Here is a 16,119-nt window from a genome sequence, read left to right as displayed (position 1 = left end):
ACTCTTGTTTTGCTAGAGTACCAGTAAACAATTAAGAAGCTTGCTTCCTTGATGACTTTTTCAACATCCTTTTCTTTAAAAAAAAATGTTTTTAAATTTATGTTTGGCTGCACTGGGTCTCCACTGCTGTGCACGGGCTTTCTCTAGTTGCGGCGAGCAGGGGCTACTCTAGCTGTGGTGTGCGCGCTTATCACTGTGGTGGCTTCTCTTGAGAATGGGCTTTAAGGCAAGTGGCTAAAGTTAGTTGCAGCTCTTGGGATCTAGAGTACAAGCTCAATTGTTGTGGCTCAGGGGCTTAGCTGCTACGCAGCATGTGGGATCTTCCCGGACCAGGGATCGAACTTGTGCTCCCTGCACTGGCAAGCAGATCCTCAACCACTGGACCACCAGGGAAGCCCTTCTGATGTCCTCTTTCTCCTGCTTCACTTAAGAGACTCACTCATTATGTGTCAGACTCACCCATTGCTCTAATAGCAATGGAGGTAGGAATACTTCAAGTTGAGCTTCCTCACTGACAACATTTCGACAGGCTGGCATTCCCCCTGTTTGCACTGGGTTTTCTGTTTACTGAGTATGCCCATCCCTACCTGGGAGCCCTTGTAGTGCTCTTCCTCCTCACCTTCTATCAGGCATAAACAGACCCCAGTGAAGCCTCTGGGAGACAAAAATGCTAGTTTTCAATTTAAGAAAAATTAATCTACAAGGCCATGACTAAAACAGAGAAAGATTGACACTAACAAAAGAAATTCTTGGAGGAGACTTACATGTCCCAACTTTGAAACTTACTACAAAGCTACAGTAATTCAACCAGTATGGTACTGCCATAAGGAGAGATATATAGACCAATGGAATAGCCTAAAAAGCCAAGATATAAATCCTCATATATAAAGCCAATGAATTTGTGAAAAAAAAGTGCCAAGACCATTCAATAGGGGAAGAACCATCTTTTCAACAATTGGTGCTGGGAGAACTGGATATCCACTTGCAAAAGAATGAAGTTAGACCCTCATCTTACACTACATATAAAAAAAGTGATCAAAAAGACTCAAAGACCTAAACTTAAGAGTTAAAACTAAAATATTCTCAGAAGAAACACTGGAAAAACCTTCATGTCACTGGACTTGGCAACAGTATCAAGAAGATGATACCAAAAGTATAGACAACAACAAAAGAAAACACAGATAAACTGAACTTCATAAAAACTGAGAACTTTTATGTATCAAAGGACACCCTCAGAAATGAAACTGACAAACTAGAGAATGAGACAAAATAGTTATAAACCATGCATCTGACAAGCGATTAATACCTCAAAGATATAAAAAAATTCCTACAATTTAACAATAAAAGCAACCCAATTCAAAAATGGACAAAAGGCCTAAATAAACATTTTTTCAAATAAGACATACAAATGGCTAATAAGTACATAAAGTAATATGCAATATCACTAGTTGCTGCTGCTAAGTCACTTCAGTCGTGTCCGACTCTGCGACCCCATAGACTGCAGCCCACCAGGCTCCCTCGTCTCTGGGATTCTCCAGGCAAGAACACTGGAGTTTGGTTGCCATTTCCTTCTCCAGTGCATAAAAGTGAAAAGTCAGAGTGAAGTCGCTCAGTTGTGTCTGACTCCTAGTGACTCCATGGACTGCAGCCTACCAGGCTCCTCCATCCATGGGATTTTCCAGGCAAGAGTACTGGAGTGGGGTGCTATTGCCTTCTTTCTAGGTCTAGCCTCTATGATTATAATTCACTCAATAAAGATGATGGTTACTTTAATACTCTGACCTAATTAATATTCTGATCAAATTAGTACTATGACCTAATTAAAGTCTAATTCAATGAAGTCATGGTTTACATAAAAACACAATTTAAATGTATTATAATGCTTTCTTTCAAAAACTAACACAATCTTCAATACTAAATTATGTGTTTCCTTCAGCCTTGGCAGGTACTAGTTGTCAGAGAAATGCAAATCAAAACCACATTAGGATACCACTTCTCACCTACTAATGCGGCTATAATCAGAAAATGAAACCTAACACCTGTCAGTGAGGATGCAGTGAAATTAGAACCTTTGTGTATTGCTAGTAGGAATGTAAAATGGTATAGCCATTGTGGAAAATGGTTTGATGGGTCCTCAAAAATTAAATATAGAACTAACCAAGCAATTCCAATCATAGGCATATATCCAAAAGAACTGAAAGCAGGAACTGAAACAGATTATCTGTAAATCAATGTTCACAACATTGATCTAATATTGCTATGAACATTGCTCACAATAGCCAAAACGTGGAAACAACCCGGGTGTTCATCCACAGGTGAATGGATAAACAAAATGTGGCCTATACAATGGAATACAATTCAGTCATAAAAAGGGACAAAAGTTTGATACAAGCTACATGCATGGACCTTGAAAGCATGATCCTCAGAAAGATAAGTCAGACACAGAAGAACAACTATTGTATGATTCCACTTCTAGGAGGTACCAAGAAGAGGCAAATGCATAGAGAGAGAGCAAGATAGAGTTACCAGTGGCAGGGGGAAGGAGAAAGGGGGATTTATTGTTTACTGGGTATGGAGTAAACGTTAGAGATGATGATAAAGTTCTGGGGATAGACAGTGGTGACTGGGTACACAAAGCATTGTGAATATATTTAATGCTGCTGAACTGTACACTTACCAACAGTTAAAATGATAAACATTATGTCATATTCATTTTAGCCACAGTTTTTAAAAGCATGTTTTAAAAACAAAGTTTCATAAACACCAAGTGATTTGCTCCAAGCCATACAACTAGTAAGAGGCAAAGCCAACATTCAGTCTCAATTTTTAAAATCTCCATGGCAACAAAAGACAGAGTGTGTTAGCTGCTCAGCATCAAAACAAAATCTAATTGTTTTGATCTCCTAGGCTGTCTCCAGAAGCTCATCTTCTAAGACCATTCAAAGAGAAGAGTAACCTACATGGCCCCCGATTTGCTATTAAATCTCCGTTACCATCAGATACTGTCCAGCTTCTGCCTTTAGCCCAGGAAAGTGAGAAAGTAGTGCCCCACACACTGACAGCACACTGGCCATGACTAGCAAAACAGGATTTGGGGTCACATTCACACCCTGGCTCCACAATTATGCTGTGATCTTAGGCAGGAGCTTAAACTCAGCTGGGCCAGTGTCCTCATCTGTGAGTTATGAATGTCTTATAAGTATTCACCCTATGAAGTTGTTCAACTGAATTAATTAGCACATGCAGAGAAAGCACTTAGAACAGATCTTGGCTTCTACCTCCTGCTCCTCCTCGCCCCTCTCCTCTTCCTTCTTTTTCTTCTTCATCATCAACGTTATTATCACTGAGACTTTGCAAATTACCTGTGAAACTGTCATCTTCATGTTACTTTGCCCACTGCAAAGCCAAACATCTCCAAACAAGACATCATGAACTCTCAGAGTGAAGTTTATCCTCCCAAGAGTCTGCTGTGCCATCACTTCATAAGGTCCACCAGGCTTCATAGGATCCAGTACCACTGTCCAGGTGTTAGAGTCTGCTGAAATAGTAACAAGGCTCCAGAATTAATGAATCAATCCACTAAAATGAAACTGAAGCCCAGAGTCGTGCATCAGACTTATTTGTGGCAATTCCCCTCTTCTGTGATGAACTGGATCCAAAGCTATGAAGACCAGCCAAATTTTAGACTTGTCAACAGAAATAACAAAAGCAGTAGTGTGGCTCTCTTTAATCTGTACAATCCCTCCTTACTTTTAACTGAAGCATTTATAAGAAAAGTAAATCACCCAGTTATAATCCTAAGCAAGGACAGACAAAAATATAGATATTAAATGCAAGGGAGTTTAATACAAAAACGCAAGATGGAAATTCTTACTATACCACCAAACTGTCAAAATCAACATGATCATAATCTAATAGAGCTACAGTGCCCCAAACTAACTTGGAACTATCCAATCAAATGTGAGCACAGGTTAGAGAAAACCACTCATCATCTGAAACTTACTTGATGGTACCATCCTTGTCATCAACACCCCCACCTCCTCCCCACGTTGCTCTTGGGGATTAAAAACACCAGTGGTTCTGGGCTCTTCTATCTACAGTTAAACAGGTGAGTGGAGAAATGGACGCAAAGAAGTAGTAGGAGGCAAATAATATCTCTCTTTGAAGAAGATATTTAGACTTACCCAATTAATTATTTTCACAGAGTTATTTACCAGTCTTAATGTTTTCGGACTCAATTAAGGAGATGAAAAGCCATCCAAGGCCCTGTTTCAGAAATTCATAGCATATTCCTTAGGAACCACCCCCCCACCACCTTCCCACCTCTCACCCACTCATACCACCACCACTGCCAACATCATACTCGGAAACTCAAGAAGAATATCTTCCAAGTGGCAAAATTATGCCTAGGAGAACCAAACCACACGAACAAAGTTGAAGAAGTGGAAGGAGAAAATAGATAAAATAGAGATGATCATTTTAAAAGAAATATTCTTGGCATAATGTTGAAGAATATGGACTGATTGATAATTTGTGCCCATCAGATCAATGTCAATTCAAAGGGAAGGAATGGCAAGAACGGCAAATGAGGCATCCTAAGGTTATCGTTGTGGTTGTTGAGTCCACTAAGTCATGTCCAACTCTTTTGTGACCCCATGGACCCGCCAGGCTCCTATGTCCATGGAATTCTCCAGGCAAGATTACTGGAATGTGTCACCATTCCTTCTCTTGCCATTCCTTCTCAGGGGATCTTCCTGACCCAGGGATTGAACCCACTTCTCCTGCTTGGCAGGAGGAGTCTTTACCATCTGAGCCACCTGGGAAGCCAAGGTTATTGTACCAACGAGAAAAAATATCAATTATAAAAATACTAAAAAACAAAAATACTAGCCAAGTGCCTACTCTGTACCACATGCTAAGATCCTCCTAGTCAGTAAGAGCTAACGGGAGAAGTCCAGACACATGGCAGGAGATGGGTAAAGGCTGAAATGGTAAAGGATTACTCAGAGTCTGGGAGAAATATCCAAAACCCTTAGGCAACAGTGAAAAGGCTCAGGTCACTCCTCTTAGAAGCAGAGCCGACTGAGTCCGCTATTCCCACCCGTGAGAGGGCAACTGAGCCCAGGACCGAATGTCTGCTATTGTTTTTACACCACCAATTACCACAGACATCAACACATTAAATGCAGAATGCACCTAAAGCACAAAAACCACTGTCTGGGAAACAGTGGGCAGCGAGCACAGATTGCACCGCACAGGTGTGAGGTGATCCGTATGGCACTCTCGTCTGAGCAGGCAGACTCTCCAGCTGTCCCAACCACAGCCTTGCCAAGGTCTCCCCAGGCTTCTTACCGGAGCTCCGTCCTCCTGCCATCAACGTTACTCATTTGTGATAATGCGGTCAATCCTTGCAAAACCTAGGACAGGGCTATTTTCTGAGCCTTCTACTACAGTACATGCTACTCTGAGTCACTGCTATTAATTAAGTGTTTGCACTTAGTCTCCATCCAAGCAATATGGCTGGTGTGGAAAACCACCTTCCCCAGAGCTTCTGAAAAGCTCTGCTGCCCAGCAATAAAAAGGCAAAGAAGGAAAGGGGGAGGAAGCTGGGCAAAACACAGCACCACCCCCCTACCTCAGCCAGAGGAGGCACTCCCCCTAGAGCCCAAAGCATCTGAAGAGAACCAGGCATCGAAGCCTTGTTCTCCAGAACCACTCCCTCTAGGAAACCTCTCAACTTCCTCAAAGACCTTGAGAACTTCCTTCTGTTCTAGTCCCCGAGTTCTTTTAGTTTCTAGCTCTTTTCCTCTCCCACTTCATAAAAGAAAAACTCTGACACACTCAGGGTCAAGTAAAGTTAACTGCCACACAAGGCAGGAGAAACCAGCTCCACTACAGAGAGGTTATTAATGGTCAAACCAACTCAGAAACAATCAGTTTAAAACAATGCAGATTTACTTCCATGGGCGGGAGAAGACTCTTGAGAGTCCCTTGGACTGCAAGGAGATCAAACTGGTCAATCCTAAAGGAAATTTAACCCTGAATATTCATTGGAAGGACTGATGCTGAAGCTGAAGCTCCAATTCTTTAGCCACCTGATGCCAAGAACTGAGTCACTGGAAAAAAACCTGATGCTGGGAAATACTGAAGGCAGGAAGAGAAGCAGGCAACAGAAGATGGTTGGATGACATCACTGACTCAACGGACATAAGTTTGAGCAAACTCTGGGAGACAGTGAAGGACAGGGAAGCCTGGCATGCTGCAGTCCGTGGGGTCACAGAGTCAGACATGACTTACTACCTGAACAACAAAGTGTATACAAAGGAGAACAGCCCTCGTGAAGACTGTTTCTAGACTGAAAGCAAGGGTGGGACGGTCCACAGGCAGCACTGATTCGGCCTTGGCCCATCCATTTAGGACGGGCTGTTTAAGTGGAGCTGACCATAGGCCAGTGAAGTCTAGTTGTAGATTTCAGAAACCACTGACCCACAAAGTCCATTAGGTTGAGTCCAAGTGATAAAATTGAGTGACTGACCACCAAGAGTTGAAGCTCACTATTCAGCCGGCGGCGTTTGCTGACCCCAATGGGCTTCCCGAGCAACAGCTGTTCTGGGTCCTTCCTCTAGGCTCCCATCACTTGCCATCTTGTCATATCTCTTACCAATCCAGGCCCAGGTTTATGTAAATGCTCATTTTTGCTGCAATCAAACATCTGCTTCCTCCATTCTTTCTTCTTCCATCCAGGAAGATACATGTCCTTCCTTCACTGTGCCCACCATGTGCCAGGAGCATCACCAAGTAAGGGCAGAGAGCAAACCCCAGTGCCAGGTTATACTGACAAGAAAGCCACGCAAACTGACTGTGTTTCCCTGCCCAACCACTAGCGTATCTGGTGGCCTATTTCTCACTGTCCCTCTTCTCTTCATTTTCCAGCCACAGGCATAAGAAAAGAACTCTCTCCATGTTTTCTCCATCCCCCAGACCAGCCCCCACCTTAAAATGGGAAGAATCAACAAATCAAAGGCAAAAAAAAAAGAAAGAAAATAATGGGTCTAGAGACATGATTAGTCATAAAGCACATCTTGCTTTTTTCCTGTTTGCCATTCACATCAGATGTTAATTATTTTTCAGGTTATTGTGCCAAATCTCAGCAGCCAAGAAGAGAAAAAGGAAAATTATCCAACAACTCTTCCCTTTCCAAGAGGAAAAACCTGGATCAGGAAGAAGCCCCCAGTCACTGTTCCCCCACAGAACCCTGGCACCCCACCAACTGCAGACAGGCTCACTGGTTTGTGGAAGTGACCTGGAGGTAAAGGAGGCCTTACTGCCCAAATTGCCCCTGCCAGACCTGCATTATTCTGTATAAAGTTCATCTCTACCGCCACCATGAATGAAAAAAAAAAGCTTAAGTATTTTTCTATCAATAAAACTATTCCTGTAAATTCCTTAATCTATAGCCTGCTATGGCAGACACAGCCAAAGATGACCCCCAATAAGTCACACCCTTGCAGAGTTCCTCAAGTGCTGGCAGAATTCATGATTTGCTTCTAATCAACAGAAAATGGCAGAGGGGATTAGATGCCATCCTCATGATTATGTTATCTTACCTAGAAAGGATGAAGGGGGGTTGCAGGTATAATGAATAATCCCTCATCAGTTGACTTGAAGTTAACTCAAAGGGAGATTGTTCTGGGTGGGCCTGACCTAAAGAAGGTGAGCCCTTTAAGTAGGGTCTAGACGTAAGAGATGTGAAGCTTCAGAGATGGGGCCATGAATTCTACAGGCACAAGGACAGGACTCTGCCAGCAACCTAACGGAGCCTGGAAGTTAATCATTCCCTATTGGAGCCTCCAGATGAGAACTCGGCCCAGCCAGCACCTTGATTTCAACCTTCTGAAACTCTGAGAACCCAGCTAAATGATGGCCAAGTTTCAGATCGACAGAGATAGTAAAAGTAAGTTGTTTTAATCACCTAAGTTGGCGATAACTTACTATGTGACATAGAAAACTAATGCAGATTTTTTACTTTCTACAAGGTTTAGGCTTTCTGAGTTTTTCTTTACCTCGATCATGATGACAAATTCAAGCAGATACACCTTCATTTTATCGCCTGCAGGTGCACCCCCAAAGTGTGTCAAAGTGAGAGGATACAGGCTCCTTGCCCCAAGTTCACACCTTGTCTCTGAAAGAAGCATTAAGCGTCACCTGATGACATAAACAGGCCCGGAACCTGACCATGTTCCCAGCCATCCCTCAGGTCTCAACTTGCCCAAAGCTCAAGTGTCAGTCTACTGGACAAAACCCTTTATGCCATTAAATTCTGCTTTGCTGTGGGCACTTAGGGGATTATAGGTAATAAGTTAAATATTAACAGAGATGGACAGAGTGGCCAAATGAGGTAGTCTGGCTGAAAATCCCAGGGTCGTCATCAGAATCTAAATAGAAGTCAACCCTTCAAAATGCCCCACAGTGTCTCCTTTGAAACACATTTCCTTCACTGCCCAGTGAAATTTCCTACATGTCTATCTTTTTTATTCCAAATATCACTTTATCCATGTTGCTTCATGGGCAGGACAGAGCAAGCTGTCCATTGAAGTTATTTTATGGATCTGTATAAACTATTGTACCTTTTTTTTCTACCAAGACAGTGTGGAAGCTTACCAAATAGCCCCTTCCCGACCCCATCAATAACAACAATCTCTTTCCCTATGAAATTCCCATCAATAGTCCATGAATCACTTGGTTCCCGTCAGTTGCTGCTATACATCCAAACTCTAAACGATGCATCACTTTTCAGTGATGCAACTGAGCTGAACCTAAACTGCTAAATGGGAAAGGAAAGGACAGCATGAGCAAGTGGGTTCCTGGAGGGTGGACACTACTTACATTCTTCTTTGAATCTCTAGGGTTTCTAGCTTATTATAAATAATAAGCCCTCAGTTGGCGTTCACAGAATTGAACTCAAGATAAGTGAACAGGTTCACTAAAGAAGGAGAGGGGCTCATCTCCTAATTATCAGCTTTTATTTCTTCTTGTCACCACCTACTCTCCTGCGTTGTCTCTGGCCACTCCAAATATTGGTCCTGCGACAGCCACAAAAGGGTAAAAAAACTAAAAATAATGCATAAGAACATTTTTAAGACTGAAAAGCTACATATTATGTGCTTGCTCTATTTCTACAGTAGTGTGCAACCTCTGTCTCCTAAGTATTAATTGGTAATGTTAATCATTAGCATCAAAGAAATCCTATTTCTTATTTTTAAACTACATCAATTCTTGGGACGTCCCTGGGGGTCCAGCAGTTAAGACTCTGTGCGTCCAATGCTGGGGGTGCAGGGGTTGGGGGGTGTGCAGGTTCCGTCCCTGGTTGGGGAACTAAGATCCCACATGCTGTGGGGCACGGTCAAAAAAATTTAAATAATTGTTTTAAATTGTTTTAATTAATTAAAATTAATCAAAAATAATCCTGACCCAGGGATCAAACCTGCATCTCCTGCATCTCCTGTACTGGCAGGCAGATTCTTTACTACTGAAGAACCTGGGAAGCCAAAACTTAATTCAACTGCATCAGTTCTTTAGCTCTTTAAGTCAACGTCATTTTAGTGAGAGTACCACTACCTGTACTCCATACTGCTTATTTCTGAGATGACGCAACACAAAAAGAAAGCACTACTAGTCTCCCAAATTCTTCATTTTCAGTATATCCTACAAGTCACCAACAGCATTTATATCTAACAGAGAACAACTTCTCAATCAGCTTAAGTTCCCCTTTCAGCTCTCTGAATTTCACCCAATAAGCCTCTTCTGCTAAAAAGTCTTGTTAAAACCCAAGAACCAGAAGCACTTACCCTGTACCTATGCCTAGTACTTAGTACATACTTTCTTTATGTTTGTTGAAAGAAATGCATTCTTTTTTTATTTTTGGCTGTCCTGTGTCTTCGTTGCTGCGAGGGCTTTCTCTGGTTGCAGCAAATGGGGGCTACCCTCCAGTTGTGGTGTGTGGGCTTCTCATGGTGGCGGCTGCTCTTGGTGCAGAGCACGGGCTCTAGGGCACAGGCTCAACAGTGGTGGTGCGCAGGCTTAGCTGCTCCATCGCATGTGGGATCTCCTCTGCTCAGGGACTGAACCCGTGTCTCCTGCATCGACAGGCAATTCTTTACCAGAGCCACCAGGGAAGGCCCTGGAAATGAATTATTAAAAGTCTGCACCAGCGTTTGCATCACTCTGGATTGAATATTGGTCCTGTACATTGACAAAACTAATCAGGTGATCTTTGTTTTCAGGGGCCAATAAAATGTTCACAAGCTTTGCTGTCACATGTATATTCAAGTCCCTTATCAAGCCACCAACCCCCACATTACCACCACCCACCCCAGAGAAGCCTCCTCACCTGTCTGACTCCCACCTCAACATCCCATAGCTGTAGAGAGACCTCTAACTGAGATATAATACAACCAGGTCTCCACCTGACCCAGCCCTGAACCTGCCTTCCTGCATCCTGGAACTTCGAGCTCCTCCACACACTACCTAATACATCCTTGTCTCTTCTAGGCAGAGACTCCTCTGTATGACCTCTCTGCTCATGAAGTCTGCTAACTGCTAATTCTCACCTTGTTGAACATCCTCACAGCCACTACTTGGAGTCAGGCCTTCCCTGTCTATCGCCTGAATATCCTAACAGCCTACTAACAGGTCCCACCTACTTCTCGTTTCATCCATCTCCAACTCTTCTTCCCCAGTGAAGCCAGAGTAATCTTTCTAAAAATACAGATCTGGTTGTGTTCTTTTGCTGCTTAAAAGCCATCTACCCAAAGTAGTGTATATACTCCCTGGAAATGACAAACAAGCCTCCTCCATTTCCAGACTTATCTCCTGCCATCCACCATCACACACCCTAGTGGTCCAGACAAACCAACCTGCCTGTCACTCCTCCAGCAACCCAGGCTCACTCACACCTCCATGCCTTTGCCCAGGTTGCTCCCTCTATTGGGTCTGCCCTGCTCATCTTTCAAAACAAGCCTTGCGGGTGGTGGTGGTGTAGTCACTAAGTTGCGTGCAACTCTTGCAACCCCATGGAGTGTAGCCTTCCAAGCTCCTCTACCCATGGGATTCTCCAGGCAAGAACACTGGAGTGGATTGTCATTTCCTTCTCTAGGGGATCTTCTTGACCCTGGATAGTTAGACTAAGTTTACTATCCCTCCTAAACACTCTCACAGCACTCTATATTTCCCCACTGTGGCATCACGCTTCACTGTAATTGATTATTATTTTTCTGTTTCCTCCTCTAACCTCCAAGCTTTTCTGTTTTGCTCATCACTAGATAACCAATACCTAACCCTGTATCTGACACCTAGTAGTGACTCAGTAAATACCCGAGTGACTGACTAAATAACATAATGACAGCAATAACAATGTTGTTGTTTAGTCACTAGGTTATGACTGACTCTTTGTGACCTCATGGACTGTAACCCGCCAGGCTCCTCTGTCCATGGGATTTCCTAGGCAAGAATACAGGAGCGAGTTGCCATTTTCTTCTCCAGCAGATCTTCTTGACCCAGGGATCGAACCTGCATCTCCGGCAGTGGCAGGCAGATTCTTTACCACTGAGCCAGTGGGAAGCCCAGAAATAACAACAGCTAACACTTATTCAGTACTTATTACACACCAGGCACTGTTTGAGGTACTTGATATGTGTTAATTCATTTAATCTTCAAAATAATCCTAAATATTATTTTTATCACTGTTTTAAAATAAAGAAATTGTGATGCAGAGATGTTAAATAAAATGTCCAAGGGCATATAGCCATTAAGAAACAGGATCTGAATGGGAACAGTGAATCCCAGGGCTTAGGTTCTTAACCCTCCTAGTACGACGACCTCTCCTTTACACATGATTCAGTTCAAATGTCACTTCCAGTGGAAACCTTCCCTTACCATCCAACCTGCGGTGTTTCTCTTCTGCATCCCATGACACTCCATATCCCGCCCCCGTCAGCACTGACCACGCTCACTATATGGCTTGGTGTCTGTTCCCATTACTGCACGAGATCCTGGAGGACAGGGGCTTTGACTTGGTCTTATTTTCCTTTGTATCCTCAGTACACATGGTAAATACTCAAGTAACTTGGATGGATGGATGGATGGGTAACCTGAGCTGGACTATTAGCATTCATTTTCACATCATCCAGCAGGTGGCAGAAGAAGACAAAAGCTGAACAGAGGCTGACCTGTCTTACCTTTCACACGGGTCCCTTTCTTCATGATGGGCTCCTGATCCCGGCACAGCGTCACCGTCACTGTGGCTCTGGGTGTGCCGTAACCCCAGATCACTGCCCCTGCAGGCTCCCTCTGCAGCACCATGTAGTCGTCGATGTACGAAGCAAAGCGAAAACCAACATCTGAAAAATCCAGCAAATATTTAGATGAGCATCACTGGAGAGATTCAGTGCCAGATTGAATCTGGTGAAACAGCGAGGAACACGCAGTCTTAATACGTGAGAATTCCAAGTTACCCTGTCCTTTCAATTTTCTAAAACCAGATCTCATTCCTCCTAATTAGGTAAGCAGCATCACAAGGACAGTTTCCAGCAGTATGCATCATAGAACAAGATGACCAGTAAGGAAAATTCAAAGAGCCTGGGACAACCCATTTAATACGTGCCTCCTCCCCTTCAAAGCTCCTCATGTTCCTTTGCTCTCAGGCCTGGCCCTAACACTTGACTCCCTCCCCCCAAAATCACCAAACATGCTCTTTTTATGCATCTCACAGATGGTATTTATGAGAAAAATAAACCACTTCCTTTCCCTACTTTCCACTGCCACTCCCACTCCTCATAGATTGGAATAAAGAGGCTGCCTCTCTCCATCACAGCCCTTTCTAATCTTTTCCCTCCACTCTTTATCTCCCCTCTTCCATTCTCAGTGTCAATTTCCCTCAAATAACTCTCCTTATTGTGTTTTTTTTGACAACCCACTGAAGATTCTAAATAAACCTTTATGAGTTTATGTGACAAGTCTGACTCTTTCTAAGGTACATTCAAATCAATTAAGATGCAAAAAATAAGGTCAGTGAGAGAGAGAAGGTCAAGTGTCTGAACCAAAGGTCCTTCCTTGCAATTCGCCCACTTTGCAAGCTAAATTATACGAAAAGAGAAAGAGCCCTTGAAACTGTGGATTCTATTCTAGACAGTCACTAACAAGGCTGAGTAAGAATTCACTTTAACGAGATCATTCCTATTTTTAAGCTCCAGCCTATATCGAAGTATTTTATTAATAACAAGTATCTACCCAAATTATCTCAGTGAATTCATCAAAACTTAATAAGAGAAGGAAAAAAAATGTTTTTCACTTACATCCCACTTTATCTGAAGAAAACAGACCAAAACCCCCTAGAAGAAAATAATTAACAAAATTAAGATTTTTTTTTTCAAGTGTTTTAAATAAAAATGATAGGCAGGAAAGAGAATCAAAACTACCAAAGTTGACATTTTTTTCTCCCCGGAAGCTCCAAATGGTGACAGCCCCTCAGGCTATACTTAACAGGGCAGTATCACTAATGGGTCTCCTACACAGACTTGGTGGCCTATTTGTCCTGCACTTCAAATAACAGCCCAGTCCCTAGACATCCTCAGCTCTCTCAGGAGTTTGTTCCATCATAAAATCTACATGACAATCAAAGATCATCCAGAAGACCCACTGGGCTGGAGATGCACAGCTACCAGGAGCAAAATGCTCTAAGAGGAGACTACAGCAGTCTAGAATTGCATAAGCACTTTTGGCAGCCTGCTGGGGGGAAGGGAAGAGGCGCATGCGTGGGAAGGCCGAGTCCTGGGTAAGTGCTTCAAATGGAACAAAACCTGAAAACCCAAGGCCTAAGAGCCAAGCAGAAAGAGGATGGGGTAGGAAAGGGATTAAAGAAAACTGGCTGCTGCAGGCGTTATTGTTGTTTAGTCAGTAAGTCGTGTCAGACTCTTTTGTGACCCCGTGGATCATAGCCCATCAGGCTCCTCTGTCCACAGAATTTCCCAGACAAGAATACTGGAGGGGGCTGGCTGCAGGCATGAGACCATGCAAATGAGGGGTTCTGGGTGTGTGCAGCCACCTTCTCAAACGTTGGGGGAAAATACCTTCCCCCAACCCCTCGGTTAGTCTGTTGTTGACCACACACATCCGTTGAACCTGTTTGTGCACGACTCTATTCTGAGTTACAGAATTTGAGAGATGGAAAGGATCTTTTACACCCTAGGGTAGAATCATGTTATTTACTGATCAACAGACTGAGACCCAACTAGATTAGATAATTTTTTTAAATAGTTTGCAACTATTTAAATATTTTTATTTAAATATATTTTATAATATTTTAAGTTGCCCACTATGTTCACTTCATGGCAAATAGATGGGGAGACAGTTGAAAGAGTGGCAGACTTTATTTTTCTGGACTCCAAAATCACTGCAGATGGTGACTGCAGCCATGAAATTAAAAGATGCTTACTCCTCGGAAGGAAACTTATGACCAACCTAGACAGCATATTAAAAAGCAGAGATGTTACTTTGTCAACAAAGGTCCGTCTACTCAAGGCTACGGTTTTTCCAGTGGTCACGTATGGATGGGAGAGTTGTACTATAAAGAAAGCTGAGTGCCAAAGAATTGATACTTTTGAACTGTGGTGTTGGAGAAGACTCTTGAGAGTCCCTTGGACTGCAAGTCCATCCTAAAGGAGATCAGTCCTGGGTGTTCATTGGAAGGACTGATGTTGAAGCTGAAACTCCAATACTTAAGCCACCTGATGCAGAGAGCTGACTCATTTGAAAAGACCCCGATGCTGGGAAAGATTGAGGGCAGAAGGAGAAGGGGACGACAGAGGAAAAGATGGTTGGACGGCGTCACCAACTCAATGGACATGGGTTTGGGTGGACTCCAGGAGTTGGTGATGGACAGGGAGGCCTGGTGTGCTGTGGTTCATGGGGTCGCAAAGAGTCGGACACAACTGAACGACTGAACTGACTATGTGCCATGGAGAAGGAAATGGCAACCCACTCCAGTATTCTTCCCTGGAGAATCCCATGGACAGAGGAGCCTGGCGGGCTACAGTCCATGGAGTTGCAAAGAGTCAAACACTACTGAAGTGACTTAGCATGCACTATGTGCCAGGCACAATTTTAAGCACCGAGGATACAACAGGGAAAGAAGTTGGGGGCGGGAGGGAGACAGACAAAATTCCTTGCCAGCAGGAAGCTTACATTCTACTGGGGAGCTTAACTGTGGCAGGCAGAGAACTAGACACATGACAGATGTTAAACTTCTTCGGCCCCAAATCACACAGGTAGTTCAGGACAGGACAAGAACTCAAGCCACGTGATTCCAAGATTACTGCAATCACTACTCTGCCACAGTTGGATACTGGTGGTAAAGCAAAGAAAAGTCACATTCCTTGTCGTTATAAAGCTCACATTCCAAGCTGACAACAGTAGACAGTGGTTCCATTACCAAGGAATGGAACAATGGACAAAACAGAAGGAGAAAGGTGGTGCAACTGGTCATTGTTTTTGTCAACTACAAGACATTTAACGTTTGAATTTTTTTTGTTTTAGGTCTTCAATTTTTTCTTCATTTTGGTGTCAGAGTAGAAAAACAGGAATTAGTGTTCTGGGATGTTAAAAGTAGTCATTAAAAGTAGACTGACAACATGAGGGCAGTGGTTACTTCTGGTGAAGAACTAATAGCTCCCTTGGGGAGGAATATTCTTGGAGTCTCAATAAAACTGCAACAGTCTAGCTCTTAAATTGTGTGTAAAACCCTTGGGTGTTCATTTTATTGCTTCACTGCTACATATATTCATGTACATTTCAAATATTACATGATGAACATGGGAAGAGAGGGAATGATTTGAAGAAGTCCGGATATGCAACCAAATACCAAGGAAAGAAAATCTAGAGCATCAATGAATAAAAAATAAAGACATTGTTAATTAAGGTTATGTAACAATATGACCCAAAGGCAAAGATAAATAAAATACTGATGTTAAAGTTAACAGCCTTTAACATAAAAACTAATAATGGCCCTCTTTCTCTTCTCCCCACTTCATATACTGGACTCAAAAGTCACTGTGGGGATGAATC

General features: G+C 43.0%; 1 protein-coding gene across 5 annotated transcripts in view; it reads right to left on the bottom strand.

Annotated features, from left to right (window-relative positions):
* SIAE (sialic acid acetylesterase) overlaps nt 1-16,119 on the bottom strand; it is a 37,798-nt gene that overhangs the window by 20,721 nt on the left and 958 nt on the right. For 2 of the 5 annotated variants that reach the window (XM_027532721.1, XM_027532717.1), the window contains exons 2-3: nt 12,237-12,398; nt 3,363-3,538 (exon numbers count right to left, since the gene is read on the bottom strand). In XM_027532721.1, coding sequence (XP_027388522.1) covers nt 3,363-3,538; nt 12,237-12,398 — 338 coding nt within the window. Of the gene's footprint in view, nt 1-3,362; nt 3,539-12,236; nt 12,399-13,352; nt 13,389-16,119 lie in introns of all 5 variants that reach the window. The other 3 variants (XM_027532719.1, XM_027532720.1, XM_027532722.1) reach the window with 3 other exon arrangements.

This window comes from Bos indicus x Bos taurus, chromosome 29, assembly GCF_003369695.1.
Source record: "Bos indicus x Bos taurus breed Angus x Brahman F1 hybrid chromosome 29, Bos_hybrid_MaternalHap_v2.0, whole genome shotgun sequence".
Lineage (NCBI taxonomy): Eukaryota > Metazoa > Chordata > Mammalia > Artiodactyla > Bovidae > Bos > Bos indicus x Bos taurus.
This window is presented reverse-complemented; position numbering and strand designations above follow the sequence as displayed.